Source organism: Trachemys scripta, chromosome 19, assembly GCF_013100865.1.
Source record: "Trachemys scripta elegans isolate TJP31775 chromosome 19, CAS_Tse_1.0, whole genome shotgun sequence".
NCBI lineage: Eukaryota > Metazoa > Chordata > Testudines > Emydidae > Trachemys > Trachemys scripta.
Genome location: NC_048316.1, coordinates 17,607,030 through 17,628,674, shown reverse-complemented (window position 1 = coordinate 17,628,674; position 21,645 = coordinate 17,607,030). Strand labels below are relative to the sequence as shown.

At 57.7% G+C, this 21,645-nt stretch overlaps 1 protein-coding gene across 3 annotated transcripts in view; it reads right to left on the bottom strand.

Annotated features, from left to right (window-relative positions):
- Window positions 1-9,530: 9,530 nt before the first annotated feature.
- Window positions 9,531-21,645, bottom strand: part of ZBTB17 (zinc finger and BTB domain containing 17) — a 33,538-nt gene continuing 21,423 nt past the window's right edge. For all 3 annotated transcript variants that reach the window (XM_034753460.1, XM_034753462.1, XM_034753461.1), the window contains 10 exons: window positions 19,453-19,697; window positions 19,223-19,365; window positions 18,211-18,511; window positions 16,881-16,968; window positions 15,711-15,827; window positions 13,716-13,836; window positions 12,175-12,305; window positions 11,560-11,775; window positions 10,933-11,022; window positions 9,531-10,051 (listed from right to left, as the gene is read on the bottom strand). In XM_034753460.1, the coding sequence (XP_034609351.1) occupies window positions 9,786-10,051; window positions 10,933-11,022; window positions 11,560-11,775; window positions 12,175-12,305; window positions 13,716-13,836; window positions 15,711-15,827; window positions 16,881-16,968; window positions 18,211-18,511; window positions 19,223-19,365; window positions 19,453-19,697 (1,718 nt within the window). In that variant the 3' untranslated portion in view covers window positions 9,531-9,785. The remainder of the gene's footprint in view (window positions 10,052-10,932; window positions 11,023-11,559; window positions 11,776-12,174; window positions 12,306-13,715; window positions 13,837-15,710; window positions 15,828-16,880; window positions 16,969-18,210; window positions 18,512-19,222; window positions 19,366-19,452; window positions 19,698-21,645) is intronic.

Here is a 21,645-nt window from a genome sequence, read left to right as displayed (position 1 = left end):
TCCTGCCCTGAAGAGCTTACCATCCAATGTACTTTGTGGGTTGTACAGGAGAAATGTACCTTGTTCAGTTACTTCGATAATACTAAGCTCTGGTCCTATCGGAATAGCCCCATTGGGTTCAGTCATAGGCGTGGGGCCTTAGTTTGGTTTAAATTATTAGACTTTATCATGTACTAATGAATGTGCTGTAATAATGATCTAAAGATAATGGAATCTAGAGACCTCACTAAAGAAGCTACTATCAAACCTTTGCTGAGAAATGGGGCAGATACTGTCCTTTATTTATGGTTTCATAGCATTCAAGCCAGGAAGGACCATTAGGTTGTCCCGTCTCACCTGTACATTATCAGCTATTACACTGTATCCGATACCTGTATAAAGCCCAAGGACTGTATTTAGACTGAAGATTTTCAATCTGCAGGAGAGCTAACTATGTGGCACAGGCAGAGAACAGGGGAGGCCCAGGTGCCCCCAATGCCCACGGCAGGAATCGGGGGAGAAGAGCAGATGTTTAAATGACCTCTGTGCCTATGGGTAGGCAACGTGTCTTTTGCCAGTCCACAGTCCCATTGGGAACCAGCATAAAAAGACACGTTCTTTAAACCTAGCCTGGGAACAGAGTGGAACAGAGTGATCCCTGGAGTGGGAAATCATTGTGCTGGACTGGCCTGGTAGAGAGCATCACAAAGGCAGCATGTGACTAGAGCCTGATGGATGGTAATGCAGCATTGCAGTTGGCATGCACATGACATCGCTTGCATTCATTGGAGGCGGGATTAAAATACCCCCCCCGTGAGTACCTGCTTTCTCTCCTGTCCTATCCCAAACTCTGTGTTAAATTCCTCCATCTTCTCTCCTTAAACCCAATCCTCCCCTTCCCTCCCTGCATTCTCCCGAGCCAGCCTACTTCCTCCCTGCCTGCACCCTGGTACTTCCCTTGGCCCACTGCTGTCATGCCCTTCTGCTTGAAACTGACCCTCCTTCCCCCCCACCTGCTGCAGGTTCCTAGCTCAGGCTTTTGGTGGGAAGCTGGCAGCTGGGAAGTGAGTTGCGTTGCATGATCCACTTTAGACCGAGCCCTTAGAAGTAGCCAGTTTCCCAGCCTCATCTGCTTGGGAGCTAAACCGCTCCCAAAGGGCAGGCCGGCTGGCTGATCTTCGGGGCAGAAGCGGCTAGAAGTGCTTTGTGACTCTGCCCCTCCAGGCGTCTCTGCGTCCTTGGGTTTGACGGTGTTGCTGATGTGTGAACCCTGCCCTCTTCCATGCACAGGTGCTTCTGGGATTCACCAGCCCTTTTAAAGCCATAATTGGGTTTAACGAGAAGGAAGCAAGTGGAGTATCTGTTGTGCAGAGGGGAGAGGGGCTGTGGGAATTGCCACGCTCCCTGGCTGGTCTGACCTGCTCTCTTCTCTAGCCAAACTCAACGTTATGGACTGTGGGCCATACAGCTGCTGGCAGGCAGTGAAGTTCAGCAGCCAAAGGCCAAGACTGGGTGTCCTGAGATCTTGTTCCAGTCTTGATTCTGCTGCTGGCTTTGGGTGGGCTCGGCTAACTCTCACAAGGCCTGTGGTGGGAGAAAACTGGCCCCCTTAATCTTTCTCTGCCTCGGTTTCCCTCTCCTGTAAGATGGGGGAGAAAAATATTTGCCAAGCTTTGAAGAGCTGCGCATCCCTAAGAGACTGGACTGTCCTGTCTTGTCCTGTCACCTTCCCTGAGTTGCCTTTGAGAGTATTTATTAAGGCAGGTTATTCCAGAACCGTGGCTGGCTGCACCCAACCCGCTGGACATGGCTGCCTTTAGGCGTGGTTTGGCTTGGGTGTACAGTCCCACAGTAACAGTAGGTGTTCACCCTGTTGGTTGTGTTACTGCCACCCCTGAAAGAATGCACTGGGGGTGAGTAAGAGCCAGCGAACTGAGGAGGTCTTAAAGGCGCGTGGTATAGTTGGGGAGGGGAAGGTTGGGCTTTCTTGCACTCCTGTGTAGCAGATCTAGTGTGGGCCTTCTCGATCGATGTGCGCATGATCAAGTGTCTCAGATTGAGCCTGGAACGGTTACGCCACTGAACGTCTGCTGCGATGGAGGGGCTCTGCTGGGAGTGCCGGTGACTGAGGCCCGGCTGGAGTTTTGCTCATAGTCATGTGGCTTTAGAAATATTAATGTGATCTTTGTGCCCCGTGGGCTAGGAAATCAATTTTATAAATAGCCTGGTTTTAGAAGAATTGCTCCCTCTCCTGAGGCTCTAGTGGGTGTAAGATCAGTAGGCTGCAGTGCAGTGCTGAGCCAGGCTGTTGGTGAGAGAGACACCTCCAGCCGGGAAAGCTCATCTCTCTCTCCATCAGAAGTGGGTCCAATAAAAGATTTTACTCCGCCCACCTCGTCTCTCTCATCTCCTGGGAGGGACGGCTCCACAACTCTGCCAATGACAAGAGTTTGTTTAAAGGCTGTTCAGTTGTTTTTAAATCTCTGAGGTTCCAAAGACTCGATTTGCTCAAAGCCTGTTTGGGACTTTCCCCTGGGTCTGTGCCTGATCAAAGAGGAAGTTAAAGGTGTTTTGTTTGTTGAAACCCAGCAGCCAAGCAGGGTTGGGATTCAGTTTCTCCTTTGAAAAAGGAGAAAGCTGAGACTTTGACCCTGAGTGCACAGGCAGCCGGAGACTTGGCTCCCTGCACAGAGAGGCTCAGTGATCTGTGATTTAACTCTCACCCAAGGGAAAAAAGAACCTGATTCAAGATAATCCCTATAAAGGAATTTGGAGAAATTGCAATGTGGTGCTCTGGTTCAGCTGGGAGTCACGGGGGGGGGGGTTGATGATGGAGGAAGCTGAAGCTAAGGTGAAGTTTACATTCGCATCAGGATCCGAATTCCTTTGTATCCCCTGTGAAGATTGAATTTATCCTCTAATTTAGATACAGAAACACTTCAAGGGCCAACTGAATTTTCTATGTATTTTTTTAATGTAAAATCTTCACTTTGCTTTTTAAAAAACGGCTCCTCTTTGAAATGTTGGCTGGTGTCCCAGCTCGTTGGGTTCGAGAACGGCCGGCCAGAGCCAGCCACGCCCACGTCTGTCCTAGGCCGGAGCTTGGCCTAGGCATCACTTAAACCCTCTGGCATAGGCCTCATACTGGCCCCCTTCAGCCATGCTGTGGATTATGAGTGTGATCCAGCAATGCAAGGCTCTGCTCCTACCCTGTTCTGATCCTCTGGTGAACTAGCTTTAACTCCTGACCTGGTTTCACACCATGAGCCGCGCCCAGAATGTGTCCTCTTACATTTGCTGTCCTGGGCCGCGCACCATTCCCCGTGCATTCTTAGAAGGAGGGGGTGTGGTAAGCACGCCCTGCTCAAGCGATAGCAGTGGCTATAAAGTGCTTTGAGATCCTTGTTTAAAATGTACCAGGTTGAGGCTAGGCCAGGCCAGGTCACCTCTATCCCCAGCCCCTTTCCCCAGCGTGGGATTCCCCTGATATTGCTCTGGTGAATTGTGTCAGCTCCTAGATGGGCCTTGGAGATCCTGTCTCTCAAACAGGGCTATTGGCTTTTCCCTGCTTTCAGGGACAGCACGGCTGTGATCAGGCCTCCAAAATCCCTTAACAACCAGTGTCAGAGACGAAGCAGCCGTGTGTCCTTGAGCATTAGCTCACCCTGGGCTTTGCTGCTAATCAGTCTCTTCCTTCTTCCAGCTGCTTGGTCTTGTCAGTGAAAGCCCTGGGACGAATCTCCTCTGGCCTTGGGGCCGGTGCCCTTTGAAAAGGGGAAGGAGGCGCTTGTGAAAATCCAGGACATGGTGTGATTTCAGTGATTCTTACGGCTATGGAAGTAGCAGTGAAGAGCTGTAGTTGTGGGCCAGGACCCCCTTGTGCTTGGCTCTGCACTGCCACAGGGGAGAGAGGCCCTGATCCTAGGAGCTGCAGACATTGGCGGAAGCAGGGCAAATTTCACCTGGAGAGACAGAAAAGGCCCCTTAGATTACATAACCCCCACACACACACACACACCGCTAACCCCACCTGTCACCAGTCAGACTGTAACTCCCTGCCCAACCCAGCAGTAGGGCCCTGGGTAGCGATCCTGAGGCTGGTTTGGGTCAGTTTCACACTGGAATTATGGAAATTTGTATTTCAGTTCTTGTAGGGTCATCAACCTTCTGTCTAGCTTCAAATGGGCTAGTTGGCCCGAGAGCTCCCAAAAATCCATGGAGTAGTGACCTGCCCGGCTTGGTTCTGAGGTAAACCCCCCCCCCCCCCCCAGCCTGTTTTTCATACCTAGGAATAGCAGCACGTCCCTCAGACAAGAGGATGGGCCAGTCCAGGAGCTCCTCGGTTCGGCCTTGAGGCTATTGGTTTAGAGCGATCATTCCGAAACCTGTGCTCTGTGTGGCTGCTTGGTGGAGTGATTGGGCCGTTATTTCCCCCAGCCCTGCGTGCGTGTGAGCGTGCAGAGGGAGAGCGAGAGCCACCAGTCAATACCCTGAACAGCAAAATCCCTAGTTGCCTTGGAACTGTTCTGTAAAAAAGCACGGCTAAGCTACTTAGCCTGCAAAATGTATAACCCCCAACTACCAGCAGGTTCTGCTGGGGGGGGCACGCCTCTGAGCTAAAGCGATTTGCTCATAGTGCTGAGACATGCTCGGTCTAGAAAGCTGCCCCCTCCCCCCGAGATAGACAGACGATCAAAGGCTTAATTCCCCCAGTTGCTTGATACTTTTTCCTCGCTGCCCTTGAACTACCCGCCCTAACCGGCTTGCCTGTGTCGGCTTTTTAAAATAGCTGGAATGAGGCGGGATTTTACTCCCCCTCTTAATGCGCCGGGGCTGAATTAAAGCTGCTTCCCTGATAGCTCCCAGTCCCTGCAACGCAGCCACCCTCCTCCCCGCACAGGGCCATGCCCGCTGCGTGCTCGGGGCAGTTAGTGTGACCTGACGCTGAGGGAGGTGGGACGGGGGTGGGAGCTAGTTGTGAAAAGATGGGGGGGGGGCACGTCTTTGCCATGTTAAAAAAAAAATCCTCACTCCAATTTCTGCTAGAACGAAGAGGGTGGAGGGAAGGCTAGGGGAGTTAACGCCCTAGAGCAGCGAAGGGCTGGGGGCTCAGTTGCCACCTGTCCAGTTTTTCACCCAGACAGGCCCCGTTTTGGCTTGCGTGTCCAGGGGCCATTTGCCAACCCGAGGTCTGCGTTTTTTTGATGGTGGCAAAGGGGGTAACCCACAGCGGCAGGAAGGAGTCGGTGCAGCAGCACCTGCCTCTGGGGCCAAGCTACCCGTGTGGCTCGTGGCAGCAGGTGCCAGGCACAGGGATTGGCACCACCCTGTTGCACGACGGACAGTGAGAAGGGGCCCTCGGCCGTGCTGGTGAAGACCCAGCGAGCCGTGGGGGAAGAGGATAGCCTCGGGGGTCCAGTTACCAGCCACAAGAAAGGGGGCACCCGTCTGGCTCAAGGAACTCAGTTCATGCTGGAGTTGGGTTGGAGTAGCAGGAGCAGCTTAACCAAGCGCTGTATCGCTAGGATGCCCCAGGTGTCCAACACGGCGAGAGAGAGACTGGAGGGCGTGTGGGCTGCTCCTCTGGGCTTCTAGCCGCTGGCCCCACCCAACTGCTATCGGTGCCCGGGGCTCTGACCAAGGGCTGGAGCCAGTTCCCACGGCTCTGGGGACAGGGCAGCGTGGGGTGCGCCTCCCTTTGGCCAGCAAAGGGCCCAAGCACAAATACCAGGGGCTTAACCGAGGCTGCCCCGTGGCAGGCCTGAGCCTGGCCCCTGCTGGTGCCCTCTTCTGGCAATGCTGCATCGGTGCCCGTGCGGGGCCAGGGCACTTCCCCCAGGGCACATGCTGGGCCAGCCGTGCGAGAAGGGCCCTGAGAGGCAGGCCCTAGGCCCTCCTCTGCCCCTGACTTGGGGGGTGACCCTGGGGGAGTTGCTGCAGCTGTTACATGGGGCCATAATTAGTGTGGCAGCACAGGCCAGGCCAGTCATGCCAGTGCCCAATACCCCAGCAGAGGCCATGCACCTAGGCCCTGGACGGGGTCACTGCCCCCTAGCGCTGGGGTAGCTTCCCCAGCTGAGCGACTGTGAATGTGCTGTAACAGACTTGAGCTCCCCCACCAAAAGCTTTGGCCCACTGCGACATCAGGAGCGCTGAGCACTTAGCCACTGGCTCCCTGCAAGGGGCTGTGCCCAGGCAGTGAGACGCTGCACCCAGAGAGGTCCAGGGTCACAGCTTGGCTTAGGGGCCCTGCTGTGAATAGCCCCCAGCCCAGCACTGACACGGGGGGGCTGGACAAGTCAGCCCTGCAAGGTAACGCTCCTGAACTCTGCAACGACTCTTCCGCATCGACTCCTGGCACTTGGGGGCGTCCAGGGGCGAAGGCCCCATTCCTGCGCAGCAGGGGCGAGGGGTGCCAGGCAGCTGGTTTTGACCGGAACGCCTGGTCGAAAAGGGACCCTGGCGTTAAAAGTCCGGTCGGCGGTGCAGCGGGGGCCTGGGGCTAAGGCAGGCTCCGCACAGCTCCCACGAAGCAGCCACCAGGTCCCTGCAGCCCCTAGGTGCATGGATGGCCGTGGGCAGGGCACACAGGCAGCCTCATACCAGTAAGCCAACCCCCTGCCCATCTCTGCTTGGCTCGGCCTGGGCAGCCCTAGGCCTACCTGTGTCTTGCCGTAGCCCTGCAGCGGAGGGAGGCCGAATGGTGCAGTCAGGATCCTCGTCCGCACCCGCCATGCTCTGCTCTGGGCAGCTTGTGTGTTCCTGGGCAAGTCACTTCCCTTCTCCAGGCCGCCTCTGCCCCTGGCTGGGAGGTTCAATGTATTAACCACGGAGAGGCGCTCAGGTCAGAGCCAATAGCACAGACGGAGCCCCCTGGAGCCAGGTCCCACAGGCCCAGTTTGCCTTGACACCATCCCTCCAGCGCCTTATTGACAGGTTGCACCCTAGTACCTACCGCCCCCCCCCCCCTCTAACCTCTGCTTGACCTTTGCAGCAGCTGTTACCTCTGCTGCCAAGTGGTGGAACCGTGCTCCCTCCCCAGGTCATGGCAGACGAGGCCCCAGCCAGTCCTACAGGCTGCTGGCCAGCTCTCTGGGGCTAGAGCCTCCTGTACAGCTCGGTGCAAGTAACCACAGGCGTGCCCCGAGGGCTGCTCTCGTCACTGCACCCCATTCCCGTGGGCGCCTGGACCGCAGCCTTTGCTCCAGTAACAGACCGAGCTTTGCTCCCTCCCGGATTTGTTCCTGCGATTTAGCCCCTCTCCGAGGTTGGACCCAGCGGTGGGATTGCATGTGCTACACTGCAGCCTACAGGACAGACAGGGAACTGCAGGCCCTGACTGCCTGGATTTGCTTGCAGAGAAGAGCTGGTAGGTTGGTGCCTGGCACCTTGGCCACAGGCCGGTCAGTTGTTTGGGGCAAACTGCTCCCTGCCAGCGCCGGTCTCAGGGGGAGGTGACAGGCCAGACCGGCAAGGCTGCAATGCTGAGAGCTGCCAACCCCCCCGTGATACTGAGCCTCCTACCCTAGCTGACCGGCTCAGTGGGGTCAAGCTAGGTGGGGGATGGGAAACTACTAAGGATCCCGGGTCACACTTTGCCCTCGGTGGCTGTGCTCACTGGGCTCCTGTAGGTGCCAGACGCTGGCCCCCGTGGTGCTGTGCCCGAGAGCAGGGTGCTAACGAGTCACTGCAGCAGCTCCCAGGAGCCCGTTCTGCACTGCACAAACTCAAGAGCCAGTCCCTGTGCCCGAGTCGGGGCCCTTGGGGAGGAGCGGTGCACTGGGAACGTACGTCTCCCTCTAGCTGCCAGGGCCAGCCGTGGAGTTTGTGCAGAAACCTTCCCTTAGAGCAGCTCAATGCTCCCAGCCAGACACAGACACTTGCTGTGCAGTGTTAAAGCTGGGGCGGGCAGAAGCGGATTGGGCAGAGGCCCTTGGGGAGCAGGTAGGTATCAAGGACGAGTGTGGCCGGTGGGCACGGAGTAGGCGGAGCTGGTTTCCTACTGGGGGAAGGTGCTCGCTCTATGGGCTTGCACCATGGAATCCCACAGCCCAGGGGGAGGCAGCGAATGCTGCCAGTGCCCCCGTCGGGGAAGCAAAGGGCAACTGGAGAGGAGGCCAAGCTGCAGGGCCCAATCTCGCCTGGGCCCCCTGTGCTCCCAGGTTTCAGAACCGGCAATATCCAGGGTGGACACAGCCCAGAACAAGGGCTGGGGACTAGGCCAGGGGAGACCGCACAGGCCTCCCTCCAGCTGGGGAGAGAGATCCCACTGCAGTCGCGCCCAAACAGAGTTGTCCTATAACAATGTCCTTCCCCTTCCTGGGCTCTCAGAAAGGTCGCTCGTCCCACTGTACCTCGCATGAGCCGCTGAGTGCTTGAACAAGTGTCACTGGCCAGAGCGAACGCAACTGCGCAGGGAGGGGACCAGCTGAACAACTGATTCCTCCTCTCCACTGTTTCTCTCTCTTAGCTCAGCCCCCCATTTAACTGCCTTGTGATTAGCCCTCCCTGCCCTGCCCGAGTGCCCGTCCGCAGGGCTAGACACACACGGGTACACATCACCGAGGGACAAGGTGGAATCCCGTCACTGGAGGTTTTTCAGAACAGGAAAGCAAACCCGTCAGGGATGGGCTAGATCAGCGGTTCTCAACCTGTGGCCTGCAGGTGGCCCAGTCAGCACACAGCTGTAGCCCATGTGACATCCTCGGGGCCATACCGATAGTATAGATAGTGTGGCTGTGGCCCACATAACACACCGAGGGTTGTATACGTGGCCCACAACAGTAAAGCGGTCGAGAACCACTGCTCTATACAAATAAATGAATTAATGGAGCTATCCCATCTCCTAGAACTGGAAGGGACCTTGAAAGGTCATCCAGTCCAGCCCCCTGCCTTCACTAGCAGGACCAAGTACTGATTTTGCCCCAGATCCCTAAGTGGCCCCCTTAAGGATTGAACTCACAACCCTGGGTTTAGCAGGCCAATGCTCAAACCACTGAGCTATCCCTCCCCCTCTAGGTGATACTTGGCCCACGTCAGCGCAGGGGCTCGACTAGGTGGCCTAGCGAGGTCCCCCCCAGCCCCACATTTCTGTGATTCTAAGGCGCAGCAGCAGGGGCCTCTCCTAGACGGCCCATCGATTCGGATGGGCCTGAGACGGGCTCCATGGGAGGTGTCATGGCACCGAACGAGCTTGTGGGCAGCAGATGGGGATGAAGTTCTGTCTGGCCAGGGTCCCCTCAGGCTGTGCAAGCTTCTCCCAGCCCAGCTCTGCTGCAGTGAAGCTTGGCCAACTCTAACCACCTGAGCAGAGAGATTTTTCTGAAGTTCTCCCCCTACAATCCCCCTTCGCTGGGCCAGAGCCACCCTGTAACATCCAGCAGTCTCAGGAGGGCAGCACGGCCCCTGGCCTCTGGGGTTCGCCCGGCTTAGCCCGAGGCTGGAGGGGGAAGCATGGCTCTGTCGCTCACCCCAAGTGCTCGGGGAGGTTTGAGTGCAAGAGGCAGAGATAGCACCAGGAGGCTGGGGCGGGGGGTCGGTTTTAAATAGGATTTAGAAAATAATGGGATTTATTTTTCTCTAGATATTACACAACTTAGTGTGGATTCTCTCATTACAGAAATACATTTTTACATCAATCCATGGAGCTGTCTTTAAATAACTGGTCGGCACGTGACCAGCAGCTGACTCAGCAGCGCCCCCATGTGGGCTCCTGCTTCCTTTAGTAGCCAAACGCTGTAGCATGATCCGTCTCCTCTCCTGGTTCCCACTCCCGGGGGCCTCCTGACTGGCCCGGTGCTGCGGATTCACTCTGCAGGGTTCTGGCACTCCTCAGCCATGGGGGTCTGCACCTCCGCTCCGTCGCGGGCTCGGAAGAGCAGCTCCCCTGACTGGATCACCTGCTCAGCCTGCCACGTGGCGGCGGCTCCGTACTGCTGGTAAAAGTCCGTGTCGGCCTGGAACATCACCAGGGCCTGCGCCGTGTGGATCCGCACGTGCTGGGCCAGGCTGTTGGCATCCAGGAACTTCTCCCCGCACGAGTCACAGGCGTAGAGGATCTGCGTGTTGGGGTCTGTAACGAAGGAGGGAAGCGACTCACCCAATGGCTGTGCAGACGGACAGATGCCCTGGGAGCCAGGGCTGGGACCCTACCCCTGCTCACACACGCTCACGTAGAAATCCACCCCACCAGGGGAACAGTCCCTGTGCAGGGGGGATCCAAAGGGCTGAGTCCTTTGCACACTAGAGCGGCCAGAGCCCTAGGAAATCTCTAGGGAACCACTCGGCCCGGACCCCACGGGATGGGTGGGCTGAGGACTGTGTTCAAATCCAGCCAACCAGAGGCCAGGGTTCCCCACGAGCCATTGACAGCAGGAGGGCTGCATTGCCTGCCCCACCCTGTTAAAAACCCTGTGAGGATCCCATGCAGCCCAAGGTGCCGCCCGGCCCCCATCACCGTCAAGTCTAGACTCCAAGGGCAGAAGGTGCCAACTTGCTCTGCTCTGGACCCCCTCCCCGTGGGCCCAGCAGACAGGAGAACCCTGAGTCCCCCCCGATCCCTTTAACTGCCCGTGTGGGGCTCTGCAAACAGCGCTGCGCTCAAGGGGGAAATAACTACGGCTGTCTCCCGGCGCGAGCTGGGCCAGCAGAGAGGGGCTGGAGACCGAGGCGCAGGCGGAAGGATGTTGCAGAGGGATCAGGCATCTCTGTGCTGGAGCCTGACGTCCTGCATCAGCGAGAAGTGCAGCAATGCCGAGCCGCCACCAGGACCTGCTCTGAGAACGAAGGGAGCCAGCGCGGGGAGGGTGCATTGACAGACGCTCCCCCAAGGTATGGGCTGCTCCTAGAACGCCACTGGCCCACGAGTTCAGCGTCTCCTCTCGGGGGCTGAAGTGGGTCCCCGGTCTGCTCCCCTTGGAACGCAGCCAGGAAATGCCCCCGTGGGCTCCTCACCTGCTTCCTGCACCTGCTTCACGGCCTTGGTTATCTCCGCCTTAAGTGCTTCGGTCTCGTCTGCCGTCACGGCGGCCGTCACGGGGACCACTGCGGTTGGGGGAGGGGAGAAGGGGGGTGACTTGGCCTGAACAAACCTCGGGGCTCAGCCACCCGCTCCCCAGCCAGGCTGCTGCTGATCTGGTCCAGGGCCCACGGGCGCAGTGCAGTCAGGGGTGCCCTGTTCCATGCATGCTGGGGGAAGGCGACAGGCCCAGGCCTAGAGAGCAGGGGCAGCTGGTGCAGCAGCAGGGCAGGCGTCCGGCCCCGTGCCAACGGGCACAGAGTGAGAGGGGGACTTGCTCGGCAGGTGTTTCTGACTGTGCCAACGGGGGCGTGAACTGGCCATGGGACCCAGACTGAGACCCACCAAATTCATTGCAACAGGGCAGCCGAGCTGTGTTCAGATGGTCACGACCCCCAGCCATGCTCCCCTTCTCGAGAAGGGGAATGGGCCTGGGCCCCAGGGAGGCGAGAGCCTCGGAGAGCCCCAGGCAGGTTTCCCTTAGGTGCAGCAGGCCCCTCCCGCCCCACGCAGGGGGGGTGGCTCCTGCTCTGCTAACGGCGCAGGGAGACTCCCAGGCTCACCTGTCAGCTGCGTGACCGCTGTGGCTGCCAGCGCCTCCGTGGCCAACGTGACCATGTCGTCCGAGGCCACGGTGACGATGTTGACCTCGTCGCCTTCCTCCGGCTCCAGGATCTTGATGCCGGCCTTGCCCTGGTGCACGGTTTTCACGTGGGAGCGCAGGTTGTCCACGCGGTTGAAGCCGCGGCCACACTTGTCGCAGAGGAACGGCTTCTCCCCTGCACGGAACCAAGCCCCGGCCCGGGTTAGCGTTTCCCTGCAGAGCTACAGGCGCGGAGGTGGCTCAGGGGCAGGGCCGGGGGGTCGTCACAGCCTGTTGGATGGATGCCCGGGTCGTTTCAAGGGCACAGGATAATCAAGACCCCAAACATGGGTGAGGAGGACTGCCGGGATCCCCCTCCCCTTCCCTCCCTCTCCCAGCACCGTGTGCCCGGCTCTGACCCATGATATCTCCCCATGGCTGTGCGGGGCAGAGCTGCTAACGAGTGGGACATGGTTCTTTCCCAGTTGGGTCGAGGGAAGGGCCTTCTCCCCCTGGGATTTCCAGGCTGCTGGGCCCAGCAGCTCCCAGGAGGGTGAAGAAGCTGTGTCTGCCGGAAGGGGGAGGCGGGACCCACCGGTGTGGATGATGATGTGCTTGGAGAGGTCGCCCACGTTCACGAAGGCCTTGTTGCACACGTTGCATTTGTGCGGTCGGATGTTGTCGTGGTGACGGATGTGGTTGGCCAGCTGACTGGACTGGACAAACCTAGTGGGGATGAAGGGGGAGGCCGTTAAGGGGGAGGTCGTTAAAAGGGAGCTGGGTGCAGTCACAGAACCCCACCCCAGAAAGCGCGGTGCCCCTGGTCAAGATCAGTCTGACGCATGGGCCTCCCCTGACAGCAGAGAGAAGGCCTGGCTCAGAGCCTGCAGCCTCGTCACTGAGCTGACCCAGTGCAGCCCGGCTGGGAGCATGTGGCAGGTGGGCACCTTGTGCCCCCAGGTTCCCACTGCCAGCCCTGCCCCTTTAAACCGGAAAGAGACGGCAGAAGCTCACGTGCTCGGCTCCCATCAGATGGCCCCCGAACGCGGAGCCCCATCGTAACAATCCCCAGCCCTGGACAGAGAATCGTTCCGACAACACGCAGTCAACCATGGGCCAGGCCCAGAAATGGCGAAATCCCCCCACCGGCTCTGCACTTTGTCCAGTGCCAAACGCCGTGTGTCCCAGCACAAGCGGAGCTGGGCCTGGGCTGTGTGCTGAAGGTTAGTCCCTGGGAGCCAAGAGCCCCACTGAGACCCCTTAGCTAGTGTCCCCAGCCATCAGGGCCGGCTCCAGGCACCAGCCCACGAAGCTTGTGCTTGGGGCGGCACCTGGAGGGGGGCGGCGCGGTGCGGCGCTCCGGCTCCGGCTGCCGGGGAGAGCGGGGCCACGGCCGGGCTCGCTGCCCTCCCCCTGGTGCTCTGGCTGCCGGGGAGAGCGGAGTCCCGGCCGGGCACTCCGCCCTCCTCCCAGGGCTCCGGCTGCCCTCCCCCCCGGCGCCCTCCCCCCGGCCGCCGGGGAGAGTGGAGCCCCGGCCGGGCACTCCGCCCTCCCCCCCGGGGCCCCGGCCGCCCTCCCGTCGCACTGGTGGTGGTGGTAGCGGGGGCGGCCGGAGGCTTTTTTGCCTGGGGCAGCAAAAAAGCCAGAGCCGGCCCTGCCGGCCATGTACAGCCCAACCCCCCAGCTGATCTCAGGACCAAGGGTTACCAGTGGGGCTGAGAGGAGACCAGCTCCCACAGAGCTCTGATCCCCCCCCCCCCCCGCGGGCACCCCCTTTGGCACCGGGCTGGCAGAGCCCTCCCATCATCCTCAGCTGGGCACAGCAGCCCGTGTGCTTCCCTGGCGATTCCCCCGGACACCCCCCCTCCTCCCCGGGACCGTCAGGAAAAGAAAGCACCAAACCAACCAAAGTCACTGTCCCTCTGCCAGGCCGGATCTAGATCCTGTGCAGCGGGCGAGGGGCCCAGGTGGCAGGGAAGCAGGAGCACATGTGGGCAGCAGGGGATCCCCACGGGGCTGCAAGAATCGAGCCCCATTCCTGTATTTGCTGGGCTAAGATCCAGGACGGCCTGGCCAGCCGGGTGCTGGAGGGAGGCAGGGCCCAGCCAGGAGCCCCGGAGCAGGGCGGGGCCTCACCTCTTGCCGCAGCGCTCACACACGTAGGGCTTCTCTCCGGTGTGCTGGCGCACGTGGGCGATGAGGGAGCTGGCCTGCGTGAAGGCCTTGCCACAGATCAGGCACTGGCAGGGCTTCTCGCCTGGGGAGAGAAGGGGAGAGCTCACAGCTCAGCAGCCAGACGCACCAGGCCCCCCAGGCCCACCCATGCCTCGGGCCAGTGATCAGTCGCTGATGGGCCACTCCTCCATCCAGCTGCCCCCTACACATGGCCATAGGGGCAGCGGTCTAGAGATCCTGGGGGCGCTGCCGCTTCAGGCCTTTCCCCAGCGGGTGGGAAGAGGCGGCTCACCTGAGCCCTAGGGCCTGAAATGAAGAGCTCTGGGATGGACGGACATGGGCGTGTCACACGTGCTTGGGAGGCCCAAGGAGACACATGAGCTGCTCCGAGGAGCCGACTCTCATTTCGGACATGGCAAACATATGAACAGCCAGACTGGGTCAGACCAAAGGTCAATCTAGCCCAGTGTCCTGTCTTCCAACAGTGGCCAATGCCAGGTGCTTCAGAGGGAATGAACAGAACAGGGAATCATCCAGTGATCCATCCCCTGTCGCTCATTCCCAGCTTCTGGCAAACAGAGCCTAGGGACACCATCCCTGCCCAGCCTGGCTAATAGCCATTGTTGGACCTATCCTCCATGAACTTATCTAGTTCTTTTTTGAACCCTGTTATAGTTTTGGCCTTCAAAACATCCTCTGGCAAGGAGTTCCACAGGTTGACTGTGCATTGTGTGAAGAAATACTTCCTTTTGTTTGTTTTAAGCCTGCTGCCTAGTCATTTCATTGGGTGACCCCTGGTTCGTGTGTTATGTGAAGGAGTAAATAACACTGCCTTATTCACTTTTTCTGTACCCTTTCCAATTCTAATATCTCTTTTTTGAGATGGGGCGACCAGATCTGCATGCAGTATTGCAGATGTGGGCGTGCCATGGATTTATACAGAGCCATTATGATATTTTCTGTCTTATTATCTATCCCTTTCCTCATGGTTCCTAATATTCTGTTCGCCTTTTTGCCTGCCGCTGCACATTGAGTGGATGTTTTCAGAGAACTCTCCACAATGACTCCAAGATCTTTCTCGAGTGGTAACAGCTAATTCAGACCCCGCATTTTGTATGGCTAGTTGGGATGTTTTCCAATGTACTTTGCATTTATCAACACTGAATTTCAGCTGCCGTTTTGTCACCCAGTTTTGTGAGATCCCTTTGTAAATCCTCACAGGCTGCTTTGGACTTAATTATCTTGAGTCATTTTACGGAGTTAAAGGAATGGGCCAGGGCATGGCAGGAGGGGTATAAAGATGAGACCACGTCTCAGTCCCTGGGCACGTCTGTCCCAACAGCACTGTTCGGTAGCTCATCAGCAGTGTGTCATTACTACCGTCACACCGAGCCCATCGGCTTCTCGCGCCACTAGCTTGACCCCCGGCCGCCAGCAGTCTGCGCTCTGGTGAGTTACAGCCAGGCTGAGCAGGTCGGCTCTCCCCTCTCCCAAGCAGAGCTCTGGGATCAAAACGGGGCGAGTGTCAGAGATCCCAAGAATCCACCAGAGACTTCGCTCTTGCTGTTGATTGTACACGGAGGATGCCCAGATACTGTGGTGATGGGCAGCAGATCAGTTCTCCGAAGGACCCGGGCACGGATGTCCCACTATGCTGGGCCACCCCGTGTCCATACATATGCTCCGGAATCCCGGGGGCAGGTAGCACAGGCCCCTTGGCGTGGGGCGAGGGGGAACGTTCTGAAGGGCTGGAAGCACACAGGAGACCCCACTGTTTGCTGCACAACAGATACACACAAAACCAAAGCCGCTTGGCAGCGACTGATGGCACTTGGCAGAGGTCAGAGAGGAACTGGCCCCAGCCCTGCTGTTTGCTTTGTTTCTCATCAGCCAAGCTGGAGCTGTGCCTAGCCCCCGGAGCAAGAGGATGGGGGTCGTGGGGCCTGGTCTCCATACCTGTGTGAATGCGAATGTGCCGCTGCAGGGCCCCGGGGTCCGCGAACTGCCTCTGGCAATGCACGCACACGTACGGCTTCTCTCCACTGTGGATCCGCAGGTGCCTCTTCAAGTTCCCTTGCAGGAGCCAGACAAGAGGGAGTCAGTAGCCCGGAGGGCTGTGCGTGCGTGAGCACTCCCCCTCCGCCCCCCTCCAGACTGGCTCGCTCGGGCGGTGCACGTTCCACGGCCTCGTGCTGCCTTAGCTCTCCACTTCTGCCGAGGCCACAGGGCCGGGTATTGTTCAGTTACTGAGTGCGACATTCAGGGAGGCCCTGGGATTTCTAACCTGTTACACAAATACACACTGGCTAGCGGGCTCTCAGCCAGGCACAATGCAGCAGGAGGCGAGGGACCCGTGCTATGCCATGAGAGGGGCTTTGCGTTGGCAAATAGCAATCCAGGGCGACAGAAACAGCTCAGATCAAGAAGTGACTCATGCTGCCTGACCCTAGCGGTGGCCTTAGAGACACCCAGTGTCTCTGAGGATTTTAGATTTAACTCCCCCATTGTATTAAATGCTAATGGGCAGCATTGTCCGCTCTCAGGTTGGCAGCACAGGTCTCGCCATATTTGGTGTTCTTCTTAAAGCCCCAGCTCCTGGAGTCAGGTGATTACACAAGAATCTCAGCTTCCATTTTTAAAAAACAGGAATTTTCTAGTCTTCATAGCTATGGAGAAAAGCCTGTAGCTGCGACCCCCTAAAGGCTCAGACACCTGAGGGCAAGGAACCACCCCAATTTCATTATTTGCTTATGTTTAAATCATGCGAGTCTTAAGTCCAACTCATGCCTGACTCGTGATCCTTGAAGTCTTGGGGTTGATGATAGTGAACAGGCCCCAGATGTCCCTCTGCCCCCTTACTGGGGAGCTAGGCTTACTTCTAGCAGTGCCAGAAGTCCCTTTTGCTAACCTGAGCAGCGCTTTCTGTCCAAGCAGGGGGTGCCCCGGGAAAACTGTGCCCATGCTGAGTATCTGGTGACTCACTGAGGAGTAGCTCACCCCACCCCAATGCTTCTTCCCCACCCAGCATAAGCCTGCAAAGCCGCGGCCTCTACTCTAGGTGGAGCTGTCTGCAAATGCCATGAGACAGCCAAGCGCGGACACGCTTGTACCCCCCCCGCGTGGTACCTGACGTGGTGAACTGCTTGCCACATTCCCGGCACTTCAACGGCCCGTCCGCGATGTGGATCTTCAAATGCGCCTTTAAGTTCCCCACCTGCAGGCAGACAAAACAGCTCCACTGAGCCTTGCTGCTCCTCTGGGAGCAAAGGGATTGCTGTGGGCAGCCCCATGTGTATTGGAAGCACATAGGTGGGCGGCATTTAGGGCTGCCAACTCTCTAATCACACAAAACCGAACACCCTTTGCCCCCGCCCTGCCCCTTCCCAGAGGCCCCGCCCTTGCCCCACCCTTTCCCTAAGGCCCCCGCCCCCAGCTCACTCCATCTCCCCTCCCTCTGTCGCTCGCTCTCCCCCACCCTCACTTACTTTCACCAGGCTGGCTCAGAGGGTTGGAGTGTGTGGGTGGGGGGGAGGGGCTCCAACTGGGGGTGTAGTCTCTGGGGTGGGGCTGGGGATGAGGGGTTTGGGGTGCAGGAGGGGGGTCTGGGCTGGGGGTTGGGGTGCAGGAGGGGACTCAGGCCTGGGGCAGGAGGTTGGGGTGTGGGTTCTGGCTGGGGGTGTAGTCTCTGGGGTGGGGCTGGGGAGTTCTCTTCCTGGCTCGCTGCGACACTGGGGGTGAATCAGTCACCTCCCTCTCTGTGCCTCAGTTTCCCCATCTGTAAAATGGGGACGCTCAAACCTCTCACAGAGCTAGTATGTAGGCGCTCAGACACTGAAGTGGTGGGCGTGGTATAAGAACTTGTACAGAGTGAAACAGAGTTCGGACTGGGGACCTACTCCAGGGTAGCTAGCTGCTCTCTAGTTCTTCACGGAGGACTTTGACATGTAGGAGACGGGCTCTGTTACAGCCCCTGCAGATCTCCCTGGGCTCTTCACAGGGGAGAAGGGGTTCTTGGGGACTAAGGAGACACCTAATGCAAAACGTTTCCAGGCGTAAGTCGCATGTTGAGGAGGAGGAGGACAAAGTGCTAACTCTGAACGGGGGGCTCTGGGGCTGTGCTTTGGGTCCAAGCGCAGCCCAGGCGGCCCCAGAAACGCAGCCTGCAGCCACCTGCCACGTCACAAGGGGCCTGACCCAAAGTCTACGGAAGAATCAATGGGAGTCGTCCCATGGGCCGTGGATAAGACCCCAAACCAACAGGGAGATGCAGCCCAAGACTCGTTGACCCCAATCCAGCCTCCCTCTAGCGGCTCTGGGTTCGAGGCTGGTGAATGTAACCAACCAGCAACTTCTCTGGCAGACAGAAGGACAAACGGGTCTGCTGCGGGGGTGTTTATTGTCCCCCTGGAGGTCCTGGCAAGCTGTCAGAGGGGCTCCCCAGCGGCCATCCACTCACCTGATTGAATTTCTTGTCGCAGTGAGGACACTTGTGCTCCTTGTCTGTGTCGTGGGTCTCCAGGTGGCGCATCTTGGAGGTGGGGTCGGAGAAGGAGCGCCCGCAGTAGTCACACTGGTAGGGCTTTTCGCCGCTGTGCACCAGCTGGTGCCGTTTGAGGTTGCCCGAGGTGGTGAAGAGCTTGCCGCAGTCGTCACACCGGTACTTGGCCTCTCCCGTGTGCCGCTTCTTGTGCAGGTTCAGCAGGCTGATGAGCCGGTAGCTCTTGCCGCACTCTTCACAGCCGTAGGGCTTCAGAGGGCTGAAAGAGGGATTCAGAAGGGACTGAGGGACTCCAGGCGGCTTGTCTGTTCGGAACAGACATTTCTGATCCTTCTCCTTTTGGCAGCTCTAAGCTCAACCCTCAGACAAGACACCTGCCTAGAGAGTCAACATAGGCATGTTCTGGAATACCTCCAGCATCAAGACATCAGCCCCAGAGACTAGGAGTCCAGCGTGCAGCAATGGGTGAGCTCTGTTGTAGCCAGGCAGTAGAGAGGGCTTGTTCCCTGGCTCAGGGAGGCTTCACCCCGTTAGAAGCACTACAGTTAGCCAGACGTCTGCTGCCATGGGGGCGACAGCAGGCAGAGGGAGAAGCAGACGGTGCATCAACCTGGCTGGAGCGGAGTTCACTCCGTTAGCAACCCCTCACTCCACCTACTAAGCCCTCTCAACCCCCCAGCTCTCAGCTGCTGGCACACACAGATGGGATCTGCAGCCCGTCCAGCATCCCCACGCTAGGGTTAATCTAGCTAGCTTGATTAAAATCGAAGTGCGGATGCAGCAGGGCAGGCTGTACGTACGTGGGGGGCTTGTGCAGCCCACAGCACGGCAGCCACACAGCTGTTTTCACTGAGCTAGCTAGATCGAGGCTAGCACGGGTCCGTCTACACGAGCCGCAGATCACACACCTGGCTGCAGCGAAGAGCAGGCGCTCATGGGCATGTTGTTTTCGGCTGGCAGCAAGCCGTACCTGTGTGTCTTCTCATGGGCTTTGCAGGCCGCCGGGTCGGAGAACGCTTTGTTACATTCCCTGCAAGAAAAAGGCTTTTCTCCAGTGTGGATCCGGATGTGCCGCTTGAAGTTACCGGTGTGCGTGAATTCCTTTCCGCAGTCCTGCGGACGAAGACGCACAGGGTAAAGAGCCAGCCTCACCGTGCTCCAGGGGAACTGAGGCCCGGGAGGAAGCCGCTCTCGCCTTACCTCACACTTGTGAGTCACCGAGCCGTAGGCTTTCGACTCGGTCCTGTCGCTGTAGGTGCCTGATCGCAGCAGCCTGGCTTCCCCGGAGTTCTCCAGCCCGGAGTCTGTGCCCCCTGACTCGTTATCCTCAGGGTTGTCTCCGTTTTCCAACCGTGGCTTCTCTTCCTCTGGGATTTTGGCTTCCTCCTCTTCCTCCGCTGTCGTCTCCTCCTCTTCCTCCTTCCCCTCCAGCTCCACCTCCATTTCTGCAGGTTTAGGAGACAGAGGGATGCTGAAAACCAGGAATAAAAGGTGGGAGACAAAAATCCTACTGCGGCATTGCATGTGGTTAATAAAAGAAGCCTGCACTCTTGGGAGACAAAGACCCAGGTGCGAGAGCTGGTTGGAAAAGGGAGTTACTCCCCCAGGGGAAATTTTGAGGTTTTTGCAGAAACAAAAAAAATCAAAACCTGAATTTTTTTCAGTTGAAAACCAAAATATTTCGAATCTGAAAGGCAGCCGTAGCGCTGCATGCAGCTTCCAGCCTCCTCCAGAGGCCAGGCTCCCGGCTTAGCCTCCATCTGCCCTGATCGGCCACTGCCCCTGCCCTGTGTGAGGGGAGAGGGATGCATCATAGCAGTCACATGGCCACAACGCATCAGGGGAAACTAAGTCTGGCCGGGGAGTCCAACCCAGAGGGGGATTGGGAGTATGAGACACCTGAACTACAATTCCTACAAGGCTCCGTGGTTTTATTTGAGAATTGAAATATTTTGGTTTTCAGCTATTCAGGTTGATGGGGGGGGGGGGGGGGGGGAGAAACAATCAAAATTTCCCATGGAAAGCAGACACTTTTTGTGCAAAATTTTGTTTAGCTGCCAAACTGTTTTTTTGGGCAAAAATAGGTTTTGATGGAAAATTTTCAACCAACCCTGCTATATATAGTTCCTAAATATGGGTCCCAGGCTTAAGGGACCAGTGACGGGATACGGCCTTTCACTTCTAGGTCACTGATGCAAATAGAGTCAGGAGTGACTGAAAGATTTCCCCCCTGGAGGGCTGTTTGATGATCTCAGTTCAGTTCCCATTGGACAGGTGCTTGCACAGCATCAAATCCACCACCAACTGACCGACTGGCTGGCAGAGTTTCCACTGACTGACTGGGAAACCAAGCTATGCCACCAGGTGGGAGCGGGGGCAGGCTGGCGGGACAGCCCCGGGGAGCTTGCGTTGCTGTTGCCTGTGGGGGACCTGTTCCGTACATAGAAGGCTCCTGTTTCCAGCCCTGTCCTTCGTTCAGCACCTAACTCTCAGAGTCTCTTGTAAAAATGCAGTTATATGGCCACGCAAATGGGCATCTAACTGTCACTTCTTGCTGAAAGTGCTACACCTTAAAAATACGATACAGGCCGTGTTCGGCATTTAAAGAAGCCGTGCACAAGGAGTTTGGGGCTTCTGACCAGCTAGCCTTCCCCACCGCCGTACACTTCCGAAAGTGCACAGAAGTTGGAACTGATTTGATCCCACCGTGCCGTCCTGGTGTTTGCATGCTGGCGAGGCAGAGAGGGCTCAGGGAACAGGGCCACACAGATCTGGGGTCCCCAACATAATTCAGGTCTAATGTGCTGCCTGGGACATGGGGCCTCTCTCACTGCTTGGGAACTGGGATCTGCAACCACTTGAATGGAAAAAGTTGTCTCGAGTTAGTCACTTCTCTAAGTGCCTCAGTAAAGCTAGTGAAATGGTGCTTTGCAGCTTCTAACAGGCCCTGGTGTTTCACTACAGCTCCCCCTGCCCGGCTCACCTGCCCAGCTGTGGTATGCTAAAGGCCTAGGTTTCTTTCTCCTCTAGGGGTATTCGCTTTCTGCCAGCATGAAAGGGATGTAGGTTTATGTAGACAAAACCCAGGGAAGCCCTGTGCTTTCAAACAGGCTCCATCTAACAAGCAGGACGATCCTCAGTTCCTGGATTTGCAAATGTAAGCTCCTGCGCCAATGAAAACTACAGCCCTTACAATTCCCAACTTAAGCTCCAGCGATTTGCTGCTCAGAGCAATGCAATCCTGACGTACTCAATGAACTAGACAGCCCAGGCTGCAGGTTTCATGGCCTGCTGCGACAGCACCCAGTGACACCTGTTCCCATCCGACTTCACGTCCTGCCACTCGGGCCTGTTCCCTGCAGAGCCGAGAGCAGCCAACTGTCCGGGAAAGAA